Raw genomic sequence first — 17,466 nt, forward strand, 5'->3', positions numbered from 1 at the left:
TTTACTCCAGGAGCTGTTCTCTGCTATCCAGCTTTGGAGAACAGTCCTCTGGAAGGACCCACTCCAGGATAGGAATGACCTTGCCAAATCCCTCCCTCCAGCATGGAATCCCCCCAGGAGATTTCCTCAGCCTTGCTGTGCCCACAGTACGGCTGGGACAAAGGGCAGCACCGACACATTTTCTGCACCAGCTCTAGGAAGCTGGGGCGGTGTCTGGCTCGGTTAAATGGAGGCAATTATAGCTCCAGATTCTATTTGTGCACTTATTTAACGTTACTAAATTTTTCCTGTTCCTTCCTACCCCTCCTCCCAGCCTGGCCTCCCCCAAGACAGGCACCAGCTCTCCAGTCAGACAATTTCTGTGTCGAGGGAGTGACATTCCATACCTGCCACTGCCCTCGCAGGCGTCACGGAATGAGCCAGGTCCCCTCCTCACCACCTCACGCTCGGTGTTTATGCACAAGAACTGTCACTTAAATAAACATGTGCTATGTAAAAAAAAACCCAAACAAACCCAAAACCCAGCAGAGATTAATTTCACATTCACCTATAATTACACTGGAAAAGGACAGAGGGCCTAAGCAATCCCATCTTAAAATAAAATTAAAGCCTGCTTCAACTGTCCATCTAGCCCACTGCTTCTACTAACAAGCACATACACATTTGTACATGTTATTAGATTGACGTTGTAGCATCCTGGACAAATCAAATTAATTCAAATATCTGCAGGTACGAAAGGCTGTAGCTGAGAAATGAGCACATAAAGGATATGCAATTTTCCCCTGGCAGTTTATTATGGTATGAAGAAAAAAACATTCTGTGCTTGAAGCTGACGTTATATTACAAATGTATTGCGAAGTATGACGTGACTATTAAAATATGATTACACAAAGTATGAACATTTTAAGAAGTTTACAGTACAGTGAATCTTTTATAAACAGACTCTTAAATATACATAGGACAATAGTAGCTGACAGAAAAACATCAAAAATTAACTATTAATGTTTATAGACTTTTCCCCTGAAAAAAGTCTCACATTAAAACAGAAATTATGAAAAGCCTTAAAACCAGGAACAAATCACCTGTACACTACAAATATACATGGCAGAGGTGCACAAACCAGAGCTACCTTTTTGCTGATGAGTTCAGCGTCCGGAGGCCGGGCAGTGCCTGCCCAGCACCTCCTCTCCAGTGCCTGCCCAGCGCCTCCTCTCCACGGGCCACGCCACCCCCAGCCCTGCAGCCCCTGGGCACACGGACACACCCTGGTCAGCAGCTGGAACATCACAACCACACGCTCACTGCAGGACAGAGACAGCATGTTGTCAGTGTTGAATTGACCTACTGGAGTGTATCACGCTGAGAACATGCCCAGGATCTGGCAAAGGGATCTCTGCAGACAGACCCCTGAATGCACTGGGGGCCTGGATGGGACCTACATACCAGGATTGCGCTGCAAGGCTGAGCTACGAGGGAATCAGCAGCTCCTTTTAGGGATTTTATTTTTTTTTTTAAATGCAACTTTTCAATCTTTCCTCTTGATATGAGAGAACAGATGCCACATTTGATTTCTGCTTAGTCTGGTTGCAATGACACCCCTAGATCATGTGTTAAGTTATGTCAAAAACATAAGTATTTTATGCTGTAATACACAGTATTACTGAAACTAACAATATTATTTGCATATTTATAACAAGGTATAATGAAATCCCTATAATAAAACCAAAAGTTATGCTATAGATTTATTTACAAAGAGTCCAGCAAAGAAGTATAAATACTTCTACATTTAAGGTTTAGGAAAACATAATTTACAAAATATTCAAATATATACAGTCATCTGAAAAACTGCCAACATTAAGCTTTGATGCAGGCAAAGAATTGGCTGAGTCTATTCACTCTGTATTGAAGGAGGCGGCGACTTTCATGGGTTGTCCGTTCTGTTCGAAGCCCACACGCGCGTTATTTACAACGAGGCTGCTTCCCTCCGAGCTAAACGTGTCCAGAGCTTTGAGCGTGCTGTCCCAAAATGTCATCTATCATTGTCAGATTGTTCAACCACTCTTCGTCGTTGCTGCCGCTGTTCTTCATGAGGGAGTCGAGGAAGTCGGTGTCGCTGCAGTTGGCGGGCAGGATGGGACTGCTGTGCTGGGACACGAAGTCGTACTGCGGCAGCTCAGCGGCGGCGCTCATCCTGCTGAAGGCGTCGGGCGCCTGCCCGGTGGAAGGGTAGCTCGGTGGGCCCAGGCCTGGGGCAGGATTGAGGTGGTTAAAACTGGACACTCCCTGCGGCACCGATTTCATAACATTCATAGCTGGCAACGGTCCCCTGGTTAAATTGTGTCTCAAGTTCTGGTTACTCATCGAGCTCAAGCCCTGGCCAGACTGTCCCATGCTCAGTTTCTGCATCTGCCTGACCTGCACGCCGGGAGCGATCTGATTTGGTGGCACCACAGCCTGCTGGGAGAACGCCTGACCCGGCGTGCTCGGCCTCACGCTCTGTTTGGAGAAGAGCGTGTTCCCGGAGAACTGCTGCATGCTGGTATCCATTTGGCTCTGATTTGGCATCCTTGGCACAGTAGTCGGCGTCCACATCTGGCCAGATGAGTTGGGGTAGACATTAGGGATCCTTGGCATACTCGGCTGCCTCAAGTGCTGCTGTGTTGCAGAGTGGTTTGTTAAGGAACCAGCAGTGAAGCCTCCCATCGGCATTCCCGGCCGCACAGCAGAGTGGCTGTGCAATGTCTGGCACCCCGAGTTCATGCCCAGTGAGTTCTGGCTTGGCCGCAGCGGGATGTTAAAGTCAGAATTAGGTGGGAAAATCCCCTGCTGCTTGCCAGGGTTGTGTGGAATCATCACCATGGTCCCAGTGCTCTGGCTGGCGGTGGCTGGGGCCATGCCAGAGCCCAGGGTGCTCTGCAGCATGGCTGGGTTCGACGGCAGCATGCGGTGGTTGGGCGGAGGAGCCGGCATCACCTGGTTGCAGTCAGCAGGAATGGGCTGCTGCACGGCTGTGGGCAGAGAGACACGTTAGCTGTGAGAACCCTGGGAACGTGGCAGAACCTTTAAAAACTCCTGCTCTTTCTCTTCCATGGCATGGGCCTCTCCTCTCTGTTCTCTATAACAGAGATCTACTGGAGCCGTAAGAAAATGGGGGTACCTCATGATATGCGATAAAATGTGAAATGCTTTCACTTCAGGGCAGAGAATCATTAATTTAACTGTATTTAACTAGACCCCAGGCCCCAGCTTCTTAAGGATTTTCATAGCATGCCTCCTTACCTTGAAACTGGTTTATCTGCTGCGCCGCAAACAAACTCCTCTGCTCAGATGTTACTCCCAGCATGTTTTGTCTCTGCTTTTCCTGGAAAACAAGGGGCATAATAGTCAAGTTGTAGCCTCTTGACAAGCAAGAAGAGCAGCAGACAACTTGAAGTGTAGCCACTGTTATCATTAACAACCTCTTCCATACATCACCCCACCTCCTCTGATGAGACTCAGCCCATAATTGCTGACATGGCCCTTCTTGCTAAGGTGTCCTGATGACAGCCCAGTGTTGGGAAGCACAGCCTTCAGCAGATGCTGAGCAGGCAGCCAAAGGGGAACTGGACAAACATGGAGACTCCCATTTTCATCAGCCTACGTGTGAAGCACACCACAGTTGGAGGCTGCAGGAATCCTGGCATCTCCCCAGCGCCTCTTGTGCTGACTATTTGGATGAGTTCCCTGAAGCACCAGATCCAGGGACAAAAAGTGCCCAGAAGTCCATCAGTGACCGGACTCTGTGGCAGCATCGCAGGGACACACTCACAAGCAGGAGAGCACTGGTGGCCTTTACCCTGTCTGGAGGATGGCTCTGCCCATGTGTACCATCACCCTGTGAGCTGGTTGCCACTTTAATTCAGAATACAGGGAGCCAGGGATCCACAGCAGGTGCTCCCTCAGCAAGGAACTGGTGGTTACTCCAAGTGACCTGATTTAAACCAGAACCCAGAACCTACCACTGCACTCGCATCCCCGCTGTGGACAGCAGCTGTGACCTGGGGAGCTGTCTGTGGATGGTGGGAGCTGAGGGCTGGCTCCTGCTGTGTTAGAGTGGCCCAGTAAAACTTGAAGCCAACCAGTATCAGAGAGGCAGAGTTGGTTTTGAAAGGGAGTTCGATCAATGAGCAGGACAGGGTTTCACTGAGGGTTTTACCGAGCTACTTTTCATCTCATTTCCCATCCACAGAAATGAGTCTCCTTGACCCAAATCCAGCAGCACGCTCAGAAAGTCAGAGGCACATGGTCAGAGCTGCCTCACCCAACTCGTCTGTGGGATTCCCCCACCCTGACTTCCTCAGACAGTCTGTTACAAACATCCTGCAGGGGCTCCTGTTGCTAGAGAGACCAGTCAAGTCCCGGACAAACTGGAGGCTAGCATCTGCTCTGGTAAATCCCCAGGGAACCAGAGAGAAGGGCAAGCAAGGAGAACTTCTTTCCCTGGGCTGACTCACTCTCCACACCTCCCTGCTCTGCATCTTCCCTCCCAACTCTGTGGCTGACCACAGATGACGGCAGGAATATGGAGGTGACCAAATCCTTCCCTTGCATATGAGGGGGCAGATCTGCAGTCAGACTCGCTGAGCAGCACTTGGCCTTGGCTTCTCTTGGCCTCATCTTAGACTCACCACAGCCCTAGTCTGACTCAGCCTAGCAATTCCAGGGTCACTCCTTGGTGTTTGCTGACTGATGATTTCCTCATTCCAGTTAGTCCGGTCCTTCCCAGTGAGGGGGACAGCACAGCAACCCACAGAGGCACTCGGCACCGTACCTGCATCAGCTGTCGCTTCATTATTTGCTGCTTCAGTAAATGGTTCCTCATCGTGTACCCGTTGACCGTGGCTGGTGCCGGCACAGAGCCCCCACTTGGGATGGAGCCTGGCTCCTGAAGTCTGGCAACAATTCCAGGATTTTGATCCTGCCAAGAAAGACGGAAAAAAGAAAATTAATCTCATCAGGGAGGTAACAACAGAAGCCCTTATCCTCTCTGCTGATGCCCTCTCTCTGGTCTTTGGCTGTCCCAAGGCCAAAACACCTCATGGATTCTCACGGACCTGCATGTTACAGTGAGGTGCAGGGGACTGCTCTGATTTCTGAGCATCAGCACAAGAAGTAGTGAGACAAGCAAAAGGTTAATCCCAAATTCTTCATGAGTAGCCCAAGGCTGCAGGACTGATTCACTACCACTGCTGCAGTCAGGGCTGCCTGGCTGGCAGTGAGCAAAGCGTCACATTTCCCACCAGTTCTCCAACTGTTACACTGAAAGACAGAAGGAAAGGAAAGTTGCATCAGGGTAGGATTTGGCACATGAATGTAAAGGAGAAGGCTACAGGAAAAGAGCAAACTAAAGAGAGAAGAGGGGAAAAGGTGCCATCAGACCAGGGACACAGAGAGATGAGGAAAATGTGGGCCTGGAATTGAAGTGGGTTTTGTGGTTTCCATGATTAGAGGAATGAGGAGAGGTCATTGGGAAAGGAAAGGAGAATATGCAAAAATGCAGGGCCAGGTCACAAAGCAGTATTGAATGCAGTGGGTCTGAATCCTGCCTGGTGCAAACCAGCCTTGCTGAAAGTTTTCAGTGGAAGATCTGAGTTGGCTTTGACAGCTGAGGACTTGCCTCCAAAGAAAGAGCATGTTGGGGAGAAGAGAAAAAAATTCTTCAAGAACATGATGAAGACACAACCCAAAATGGAAAAAAAAACCATACTGAAGTCCAAACTTAAGAGCTGGCAGGTATTCAGGGAAATACAAGAGCGAAATGAGGGAATAAGTCAAGGCCTCACTGAGGACAAGAATCTGTGAGTGCTGTATCCAGGAACAGCAGCACCAGTGTATTCCCTATTCTCCATTTCACATCCAGCTTCTACATTATTTATGATGTTTTGTTATTATTGGCAGGGAGAAGTATGTATATTATATCCAGCATCCTTAGCTGGGCCATGCTTCCTTTGTTTTCAGAATGGAAGCCCACATCCTTTGTTTGAGAATCAATGTTATCAGGAGATAAGCAAGAAGAAAATGGTTGTTGCCTTTTGACATCTGACAATTAGAAGCATGCTCAGATGGAGAAAACAGGATACGAGCCATGTTTCAGAGTGGCCAGAAGAAAGCCTTGGAAGGCATTTGTCACCAGGAAAGCTTCTCAGGCCTGAGGCACCTTTCCACAAAGGCTTCACCATGAGGAATCACCCAACTCCTTCCAAGATATTCTTTGTAAGAGGGATTACCAAGAAGGTCACTGAAATTACTCATTTTTATGGTGCCTCCTTTTGTCGTAGCACTTTGGTCTATTATGCAAAAGCACAATTGATGAAATGTAAATGCCTGCTAGATAATTTACTAAAAGACACAAACCTGCAGCTCATCACTGCTCTCATTATCATTCCTATTCATGGGCAGTCTCATAAGACTAGGTTTTATTACCAGTGCTTTGCTTACCATTCTGCTGGACATCTCTCCTCCTCCCCATTCCCTCCTACCCATTTTACTCTCTGTCTCCCACAGAAAAAGAGGAGGGGATGAAAAAAGTAAATATGATTTACTACAGATGTAAATATGAAAGTTCACGTAAAGCTGGCACTCTGCTTTCATGTCAGACAGGATTCTGCAGCCACAGTTAAGCTTTGAATAATGCAGATTGCCTCTGGGGGAATATTTGAAAGTGGAGGGATTCAGTTTGTGTACTCTGCACATGAAAGACACTGAAATGTTCATACCACCAAAATCCCTGCCATCTATCCAATTTCCTCCAAACTTGTCTTGTTGCGTGCAGAGGGTCTGTGCTTACTGAAGCAAATGAGTTTAGTGCAAGGACAATCATTCTGATGTCTTGCTCTGGGCTATTGCATTAACAAGTCATAACATTAAAGTCTCTTTTCCTAATCATGTCCACCTCATTCTAATTTCTCCTAAACATCATCAAGAAAATAATGTTGATTTTTCCATGTTATTAATGGTAAAGAAGTGTAAATCACATTACTAATTGTTGCTCTGGTGCTGTGGCGGTACAACAGCTTAATTATATGGGATTTTCTGCAGGCACCCTATAGCAATAATGACAATCAGTGAAGTTCATTTGCAAATACACAGAATGGGCTGCTGAGTTTTTCAGAGCAAAGTTGTATAACACTTAATTATCCAGTAAAGAAACAATCTATAGATATACAGTTTGCTTTGGGGAAAATTAGGACAAAATAGCATAGATAGAAAGACAAGGAATGAATTCAAAATCTTGCCTTCTACAAGTTCACATTTAGGTTAAACCAGAAAAAAAAAAAAAAAATGAAAAGGAAAAAGTTCTCTCTTTTCACCACTAGTGGGAACTACTGTATTCCTGTACAATAAAAAATAACCACTTGCACGTCATGACTAAGAATAGCTCTGGTGTAGTCTAAAGGACACTGCTATCTGTACCAAAGGTTAATGAACTTCAAACATTTTTCCTTTTCATCGCTCCCCAAGAAAAATCACTTTCCTTCCCATAGTAAGGCCAAGCCAAACCAGCCCTAATCTCAACTCATCTGTAGTTTGGACAATCCCACTACAAAACGCAGGAAGACAGCAAAGAGAGGATTCTGGTGCTGAAGCTGGGAACGATGGCAGTGGGTGTTCCCACCCGAGGGGCCGTGTGGCTGAGCTGTACAATGGAGAGTGCAGATGGCTAAAGAGGGTTCTGATTCTTTGACTTAAAAAAAAAAGAAAAAAAAAAGGCATTTGCATGTAGGTATCAGGGTGTTTTGCCATTCTTCCCTCCAAAAACTCATATCAATATGGGCTGAATCCCTAACCAACTGGCACACCACACAGACCTGGAGTTGGAGAGCGTGTTTGAGAACGTGTTCTTTTTGCCAGGCAGAGTTTTATGCAGCAGGTCTGGAGCTCCTGCAGCACTCCCTGCTCTTCCCAATGGGGCAATTTCTGTTCAAAAAGGCACTGGGAATAACTGTGCAGTTTTGACTTAGTGTCTTACGCACCAGTTTCAAGAGCAAGGAGGAAAGAAGCAGGCTCCAGGCTTGCAGGAATGTACACTGCTCGTGTCAGTGTTCCACCACTGAGTGCACTTGTCAAAGCCACTGCCCAGCCCAGTGAAACCAGTGCCCTGCAGCCGCCCAGCTGTGCACGACGGGCGAACACATCTGCCCTTCCTGCGCCCAGCAGCGAGCGTGGGCCTGGTCCAACAAACCACTCAGGCAGCCGCCTGATGGACGGCGTGCAAGCAGTCCCACTGAGACCCACCACGTACATTCATGAATCTGCATCCTTCCAAAAATCCACCAGCGAGCTCGACCTGCCCAGACACACCATCTGACTACGTACAAGATGCACAACTGCAGCAAACGAGTGCGGAGATGAATTGTTCTGCGTGAACGTGGTTGATAAACTTCAGTCCTCAGCACTTAGTTACATATCCAGTAATCACTTTGTGGCTTCACTTAAGCGAGAATGAGGAAATTTATGGCCCCTAATTCCTCTGAATCCTCATTAACAAACAGTCCAAAAAGAATTTAAAAGCAAGACTTTCTGAGGATCTGAATCAGAGCTTTAATCACTCCTTGGCAAGTATGTAAAAATCCCTCTAATCTTTAATAAAGAGCATTCATTGTTTTTTAGGGCTATGTGAAAACACTAAACTCATTTATCATTATTAAACTTTCCCATCTGCTCTTACGGTGTAACTCCAAAGAATATAACAAAGAAATTGTACATGTTAAATTGTATTGACTTAAGCCCAGAGCTATTCGAGATGTACAATTTATTTCAGTGAGGGCAGGAAGGGGACTGCAGGCTGCTAGACAGAGTCATTTGTCCAATGCTGAAAAGACAGTTATCTGCACCAAAATGGCTCTTGGAAAGGCACATTTGCTTTATAAGAAATAAGCTGCCAGGTGAGACCATTCAGCATTATGGTAAAGACTCAGACAATAAAACTAAGTCATGAATTTCAATAGTTAACAGATGGACTAATTAGAGACTGAATTCTTTGTGGTTCTAACAGATAACCAGGTCACAGCAAGGTTACTGAGAGAGAGGCAGGCAGCACTGCAAATTTCGGTAGATATTTGCAGAGTCGGGAAAAGGCTGCACTTCCTCACTGAAAGCATTAGCAGCAGTGGAAGAAAGGAAACGTGGCTAATTAAAAACGCTTCCAGTACCTGCATTTAAAAAGTTTATTCCATTGCAAAAGACACTGCTAATTTGAGAAATATCCCCTCCACTTCCAGTGGGGCCTCCAGCTGAATCCAGGGATTACAGGGCTCAAAGCAGAAGGGTTGTTGAGATGAGCCACAGCATAAAAGCAAAAGACCAAAGGCAGTGGTCGCCCAGGGTGGATGTACAAGAATGGGACAAACTGTTTTTTCCACCAGCTCAACTTTTTTTTTTTTCTTCTTTTTTTTTTTTTTTTTTTGGTAACCAAAGATAACTTAGTTTGTAGTATTTACCAAGACATCACACAGTAAACAAGAAACAAAACCAGAACACCATGGCTACAGGACTTGAGCGGAGCCACTGCTACTGACCCGCTCCCAGGCTCCGGCTGCTGGGCTGGGGCTCCAGGGGGACTCGGGCTCTCAGGGCAGGGACAGCTCTTCTCCAGGGGTGGGGTGAAGTTTCACCAACTGAGTTTTGTTCTGTATTTTAAGAACATGTGTTACGTACGGGAAGTTCTGCACTCTGCTGAGGAAATGCAAATACTGGTTGGTTTCAAACTAATGCCCCTGTGTTTCCCTGCACTCCCACCTGCCCACCCTGCATCTCTGTGGTGGGGACTTCATGCTTGGGCAGCACTTTGTTCTGAAGCCCAAGAACGAGACTCATAGGCACAACCACTCTACAAGTACTACAGACTAAGCAAATAAAACCACTTAATAGCATTAAAGATGCCTCACCCGATTTTATGGGTTTTGGAGTTTCATGTTTTAGAACCACAGAGAAGCCACATGTAGAGTCCTGGTGTGCAGCAACCTTGTGTGGACCCATAGGAAACCTTGATGCCACCTTTACAAAGAGGGATCACAGCCTCCACAGTTGTTAATCCATTCAGATACTAAGACGGTGAATCTGTTTGGCCAGTGCATGAAAATAAGGTAAACAAAATCCAGGGTCACGGTTTGGCAGAAGGATCGTGTCAGCCCACTCAAGAGTGTGATGTCTGAGATGCCACTGAAATTTGCTTCACAGAGAAGTCAGGGGTTACCTCTGCTTCTTGCCTTTAACAAAACTCTCCATTTACTCTTTGGAAGTTTTCTGCCTCTTTTCCCTCCTCTATTCTGCTGGCAATTCAGAGATGCTCTTCAAGATAAAACAGCCTTTCAGCTCAGAAATACTCCAAAGCTTTCTGTTTGTTTGCGTGTTTGCTTTAGCACAATGTATGAACATTGATAAAACAAACTGTGCAGTTCAGTGGATCTGGGATTTTTTTTTTACCCATCTTTCACCCATTTACTTGATACACAAGCATGTGAAATACTGCCAGACTCAAGTTTCTAAGCTTATCGTGGGGGCTGTCAGTCAGGAAAAGGCTTTGTTTGAAGACTGTAAGTGATCTGTGGGTATACAGTTTTGTAAAAAAAAAAAAAAGGTTCTTTTAAGTTTTTCTTTCTTTCCATACAGCACAAGCATGCACAGCTTCCTTGAAAGGTAGTCCTCCTCCTTTGCTAGGGGCAGTGACAAGATCACTACACCTGGCTAGCAACTGCATCAGGACCTTCCTGCCTTAAAGCAGAGCAGATGAAACACTAATTTCCCTATAGCTGTTCTTATACTGCGTGCTGTTCAAAACAAAACAAAATCCCATCCAAGTATCCAGAATGCAATTCTAATGCACCCACAATTTTAATAAGAAGCCAGTCCACTCCCTCTCTTAAAAAAATTAATGAAATTAGTTAAGGCTTTTGTGCAAAGACTCTACCAATATTTTCAGAACTGGTTTCATCCATCAAAACATGTCATTGAAGAGCAACAGCAATCAGAGCAACAGAAACACAGAAAGTCCAGAGTGAATTATTGCAATAGTGATTTTTCTCTCAGATGAAAATGCATCCTTTAACAGGCACGTGGAAATCAAGCTGTGATGCATCATGTTGTTAGAAGGAACATGGGAAACAGCTTTGGAAGCAGCCAAGAGCCTGAGGGACAACCCAGATGGAAGAGGTAGTGTATCACAGACACACACAACCTCCCAGGAAATGTGGTGCTTGTAAAGAGGCAGAATCAAGATTCCAGCCACAGCAGCTCCCCTGCAAGTAGATGCTGTGGCCCAGGTGTTGCTCTTCCACCTGAGAGCAGCACTCTAGGGTTGGACTCATCCACCCCCACCATTCTTTAACATAAACTGTTACTGTTTCTCTGTGTATACACCCAAAGATGCAGAGATGGGTGTTTCGTACCTGTCTTTATAACATATAGTCAAGATCCAAAATTGAATTCTCTGCAAAGAACAAAATATTTATATTTGGCTTGTACAGCTGTCATGATTCTCCAACCCTTGACACCACGCTCTCAATTCCCATGGAGGGCAGCTTGCCTATAAATTCAATGAGATAATCTAAAACTGTATTTATCTCACCCAATTTCAGCTGGTAGTCCTTCTGCCTGTCTCTACAAGGTTGTGTTAGCTGTGATGACAAACTACAACATCTCGTATCTATAAAGTGGTTTGACTCAAGTAATCCTTGTGTTATGTCAAGGCATGCTCTCAGAGGTGTCGATGAGATTCCAAAGGAGCCAAGGTAGCTCAACACCCGGCAGAAGCCGCTACAGGGAAGTGCAACGACTGGTTGGTGAATTTATATATTAGGGGGAGCAGAAAAGATTTGGAAAAAAACCCCAAAACCCTGAAGATTTCACAGTAACGAAGTGATAAAGTCATAAAATCTTGAACGAATGGGATAAATCAGTTCTCTACCTGCCTGTTTCTGAAAAGCTCCACTAACTGCAGTGAGGTGACCTGGATCACTGAGATTCTGCAAATCCCCTGCTTTCTCCAAGTTAATGTTTCCATGAATTTCTTTTTGCTTTGCACGCAAAGGATCAATTTGCAGGGGCAGATGCCCGAGCGTTCAGTTTCAATAGCAGTTGGTTGCTCAGAAGCCCTTTGCATGAAAACCCGCCTGCATGCAAAACCCAGCAGATTTACTCCTGATTTCTCATGTAAGTGCACAAACAGTGCACGCTCTGGCACAAAGTATCACATCACTTCTTCAGTGTTAAACCTCTCAAAACCTTACTCTAGACAAAACTAGTCAAATACCTAAAAATGGTTGTATCAGGTGTCAAAAATCACCACCATGACTTACAAAACAAAATGCAGTGATCAATAATATGCTAAAATAATGGATAAAAAGTAGGCTGTGACTAGGCAGTCCTCACGATCAAATTTTTAAACCGAGATATTGACATGTTAAAAAAGAAAAATGTATTAAGGTGACCTTGAGTATGGGGAACAAGGAGCAATTCTATTATGTTTTTAAATGGAAATTATTATTAAAACACCCGAAGCTGAACTGTTGTAACCAAGTCAACTCAATCTCCCCTTAAAAAAATCCCTTTTCTCCCCTTCCATTCAGATTGTATTTACAAACTGTAGATGTCTCATTTTTTTCTGGTGTCATTTCATTATTACAGAGTTGAGATCACTAGCCATCTGCAGCTTCATTTCATCAAGCTCTGATTTGTCCTTGGAGCAAGGTCATCTGGGACAAGAACATAAAATGCTGCTTTCCTCAACTGACAGTTCTTTATGCCTTCCTGTAAATACTCCCCACTAATTTTAAATAATTTTACCACTTCATACTCCCCCTCATACACACTGAAAAGGCTGAGATACACACATATTAATAAGGATCTTGTAATTTAACCACTGCATGTCATATTAGAAGCAATTAATGGTGTTTATTTGCTGATAACATAGGCATTTCGAACTCCAGCTCAAGAATCCACGGAAGCTTCATGTGACTTGCAGGATATTAGCTATGGGTCAGAAGTTGGGATCCCCCCATTCAGCATTAGCATATGCTTGGAGAGACTCTGTTTTCCATCAAGCAGAAAAAAAATGCAGTCAATGCACAAAAATTAGCAGCTGCTAGATACCCTATGGTGGGTGAGTGATAATAAAACATCACTGGGTGTATGTGGGTTCATTCATCGAAATCAATAGACCGGTAAAGAAAGATTTTCAGGCGCATCGCGCAACATTCCAAGCTAAAAACAAAGGAAACGGAACATGGAATTTCTCCTCAGATCAGATGTGACTTGCCACAAATTCTGGAGCATCTTCTGTGATGCGGAGCATCTGCTGTTCTGCATTACAGCAAAACCCAAACCAAGAAAAAAAAAAAAAAAGCAGGGTAAATTCAATTGAGAGTCTTCAATAACCCACCCATAAGGAAACTGAGTGACTGAGAATAATCAGCACTAGCTCTGGGGGTCAGTCTCACCCCCAGTCTCTGTTTGCAGATGCTGGCAACAACAGACTGAAGGTCCTGGCTCTAATCTCCAACACAAGGTGCCCATCTTTTGGCACCTGGAAAATTCATTAGTGGGCGGATGTGGTGGGTTCTGAGATATGCTCTGCTGTACGCAGCCATCTGGCTCACAAATAACCATGTAAGAGTTTTTACCTGGGTGCCTTTAATAGCCTCAGAACTCCTAGTCACGAAGATGTGCACATCACGGAGGTCTGTTTGCAAACACCCCTGGCTCTGTGCTGTGCAGACAGGCATTCAGGCCTCTGAGGACTTCAGCTGCACAAAAAGCGTCCCTCTGGACACGCAGTGGAGGGTCAGCTCATGAGACTGTGAGCATGCAATTTGTCAGAGGAGACGTGGAAAATGGGATCATTACAGGTGAACTCCCAAGCCTCTAAAGGAGATGATCTTGAACGGTGAGTTTGTTTTGCAACTGAGTCACTGGCCAAAGCTGTTCCTATGGGCTTGGGCTACATGACCAGGCCTAGTTCTGTCACACGTAGATTCTTCATGTGACATGGTTCCCTCTGAAAGGAATGAAAGTTAGTCCCAGAAAAGGGGGATGAGAGTAATTTCCTGGGGCAGCATGGGGTGTACAGCTCCAGGCTCCTGAAATGGTGCCTTTCCCATGCCCTTGTATTATGACCCCGCAGACCTAAGGCAGCTTCTTGCTGCTCACCATTGAGAGGTGGAAGGGCTTTTCCTGCTTCACTCCATGTACAAGCACTGTCATGTTCTCCTCTCTGCTTCTCTCCTCCGGGTCTGGCCACAGCTGGTTGCGTCTCAGCACAGCACTAAACTACACCGAGTTGTAATGGTCCCCCAGGGCCTCCAACCTGGCTGCACAGCCCAGTGGAGCGCAGCATGTCCCAGCCACATGCCCCGTGATCCCGTGACTTGACCCTTACATGCCGCAAAAGATGCTGCTCCAACAGCCACGGACATCGCCACACCTGGAGAATCCCTCAGTGCCCAGCTGGGAGCTGTGCGGGGAGGGCCGGCTGGTACAAAAAGAAGAGGCTGGCTGAGGTAGTTATTAGTGAGAATCCTAGGATTTTTCTGCAAGTCCTGCTTGTTATTTTATTGTGACAACTTTTTACTTCCAGGAGAACCATCCAGTTTCACTCCATGCCCTCTCCTGCATCCCTGGCTTTGCCCCACTCCATCCCCATTATATGTCCTTCTCCATCACTTTTTCATTTGAAATTTATCCACAATGAAGAAAACCTCCCGAGTGCCTCCAAATACCATCCTCTCATGTCAGCCAAGATTTCCCTGAAATTCTGTGGGATTTTGGGGTCTCTGTCACTTAAGACAATAGCAGTCTAAGAAACATGTGCCTTTGAACATTTGGCCAGCCACACTTTCGCTGCAAGGAGAGAGGCAAGCGTACAAAAGAAGCTTAGAGGCTGGAGTCCGGCCACCATCCCCGTGAGGCAAAGATGTTGCAGAACACTCGCAAGTGTTTCTTCAGCAGAGACACTGCATGTCAACAGTTAAATTCCCTTTGTTCCCATCCAAATGATTTAGGTTAGAAGCTTGCCTGGTGACATCACCAGAGTTTAAACATGCTGGATATGGTCCAGGGAGCCAAAGTTATTGCTGACCCCATGGTTACTGATCCGCTCTGCAAGTAGCTGATGTCTGCTCTCACTTTATGAATTATTTAATGGGTTAAAGATTGGTCAGATCTTCTTTATGCAATGTACAGCTATACAGTGGGCAGGAGGACATAAACATGCATTAACAAGGTTAAAGTCATATACTGTAACTACACTGTTTTCAGCTTGCAGCTTTATTGACTTAATCATGCCAGCACCACAGCCAACAAATCATTAAATCCATTCCATTCTTCTGCTGGTTACCAACCACAAAAACAGAGGCAGGCAAACACGGAGCAAATCTCGGAGGGGGTGGGGAGCGGCGGCGGGGTGCGGGGCCGAGGAGAACAGTGGGATCACTATGGAGCGACGCTGGCCTGTCACTGCCAGCACAAAGACGCCAAATCTGTCTTTACGGACTAAGTGGTTTCATGGTTTAAAGTGACACACTCATTTGTTCCTGTTTTGCAATGATTATAGAAAAGAAGAAGGCGGGGGGGGTGGGGGCATGGGGGGAGGGAGGGAATAAAAAGCAAACTGAGCTGCTTCATACCGTGTGTGTGTGTGTTTGTGCATCCTCACAGAGACACAGACCTCGGCTGCAAACACACCCCAGGGCCAGGGCAGAGGAGATCTGGGCACTCACAGCACCCCAGGGGTCTCGGGCTCTGCGCTGCACTCACTGCTAGGCTGCAGCCAAACGCAGGCATGATTAAGAGTTCAGTGTAAAAGGAAAGAGACATGGAGCATTAAATCAGTCCTTCCATTGCCCTCCAGGAGCAGCTCTGACCACACAAGCCATGGGAGAAGTCTCTGCTTTCAGACTGAAGTAACAACTTCACTTTCAGACAAAGGCTTTAATTTTTGGCCTAGCACTTAACTGTAACTTTTCAGATCCATGCCCAGGCCTCCCAGAAACTCCCTGATTGTCAGCAGTGTGCAGAAAGCAGGTGCACACTGCAGCCAGCAGATTGCCAACTACTGTTTCTATGTGGTTAGTTGAAGACATCCAGGTTTGGGAATGGAGCTGTCAGCTTATAGGGTCTGAACCCATGAGATCTTTATTTACCACTACTGTTGCACCCATTCGTGCCCTGATAGAAATTATCTTCTCTATCACCATCATGGCTAGGAGAGCATCCTGTCAGGACACAGCTCCTCTGTGTTTCTATCAGGCTACAGAGGAAGGATTCAGATTGAACTCCTGGAAACCTTCACACATCGCAGTGTTTTGCTTCTTTTACCAATGGCTATTTGTGAGCTTTCCTCCACTAAGAGAACATGAAATAAGCTCCCCTATTCTGAGGAAGACTCAGCTACACCAGGAGAGATTCCTGGCCCATTTCTATTTGTTTTGAAAAGAATAAATGGCCAACAAGTTCCCTTTGCTTCATCTTCTGGGAACAAGCTGCTTAGAGCTCCTTGAGAGAATAACCCAGATTTTGGCAACCTACCAGTGCAACGGCTTGGCAGATACATTTGTACCTTGTCCTGAGATACACCACTCTAGACCTTTTTGAACACCACCATTATTTGGTTTTATAGTTGTTTTGTTTAGACCCAAACAAGCCTTCTTACAGTCTGAGTTCCAACCTTGCCTTCTTTTGTTTACTAGTCTCCAGATCCCTATCACCCAGAGACAGCTCCTGGCTCCATATATTGCAAATAAACATATCATTACTCGGTGCAGGAGTCGGCCAGAATTCCTCTTGGAAACGGCCGCCAAGGAAGAGCCTGTCCCCCAGCTGCCTGCCCATGGTACAGAGGCTGTGGAACACACCATCAAAGGTGCTTATTTCCAGCCACCACACTGGAAAAGAGACAAACAAAAATGATTTCTGAGAGTCAGAAAGTTGAAAGTTCGCTATTTAAGGTAGCCATGTGACTTCTTACTTCACAAACTTTGGTATATTGGATCACCACAGCTGCTGCTGCTTCCATAGACAGGGAATAAAAGCTCCTCCAGCAGACAAAGGGCCAAGCCTAGATGTGTTGTCTGGGCTTCCCTCACCACAGCCCATCCATCACATCTCAGAGGTGCCCATTAGGGTGAGCAGAAATTACCCTCTAAACATCTTTTCCTCCGCTGGCCACAAGAGGAGCCTAAATGATGGGAGAAGATGAATCCCAACCAGTCACAGAGGAAGGCTCACAATGGAGAGCGCTAAATCCTCGTCTCACAAGGCCCAAACCAGAGCTCAACCACGCAGCTATTTCGCCTTTTGTCTGGGGTTCAGCAGCCCCAGCTCCACTGTACCCTGCCAACGTTGCCTCCCTCCACTGAATCCCAACTGCGCAGTTCACGCCAGCCTGCACCCATCTTCCAGCTGTGAGTGCTTGTTGGCCCAAGATGGCAATTT

The 17,466-nt window shown here is 46.0% G+C and overlaps 1 protein-coding gene across 2 annotated transcripts in view; it reads right to left on the reverse strand.

The window, feature by feature from the left end:
* Positions 1-770: 770 nt before the first annotated feature.
* MAMLD1 (mastermind like domain containing 1) overlaps positions 771-17,466 on the reverse strand; it is an 80,899-nt gene continuing 64,203 nt past the window's right edge. For both annotated transcript variants that reach the window (XM_050310288.1, XM_050310289.1), the window contains exons 3-5: positions 4,811-4,957; positions 3,280-3,361; positions 771-3,008 (exon numbers count right to left, since the gene is read on the reverse strand). In XM_050310288.1, coding sequence (XP_050166245.1) covers positions 1,990-3,008; positions 3,280-3,361; positions 4,811-4,957 — 1,248 coding nt within the window. In that variant the 3' untranslated portion in view covers positions 771-1,989. The remainder of the gene's footprint in view (positions 3,009-3,279; positions 3,362-4,810; positions 4,958-17,466) is intronic.

Source organism: Myiozetetes cayanensis, unplaced genomic scaffold (assembly GCF_022539395.1).
Source record: "Myiozetetes cayanensis isolate MyiCay16 unplaced genomic scaffold, myiCay2020 scf15, whole genome shotgun sequence".
NCBI lineage: Eukaryota > Metazoa > Chordata > Aves > Passeriformes > Tyrannidae > Myiozetetes > Myiozetetes cayanensis.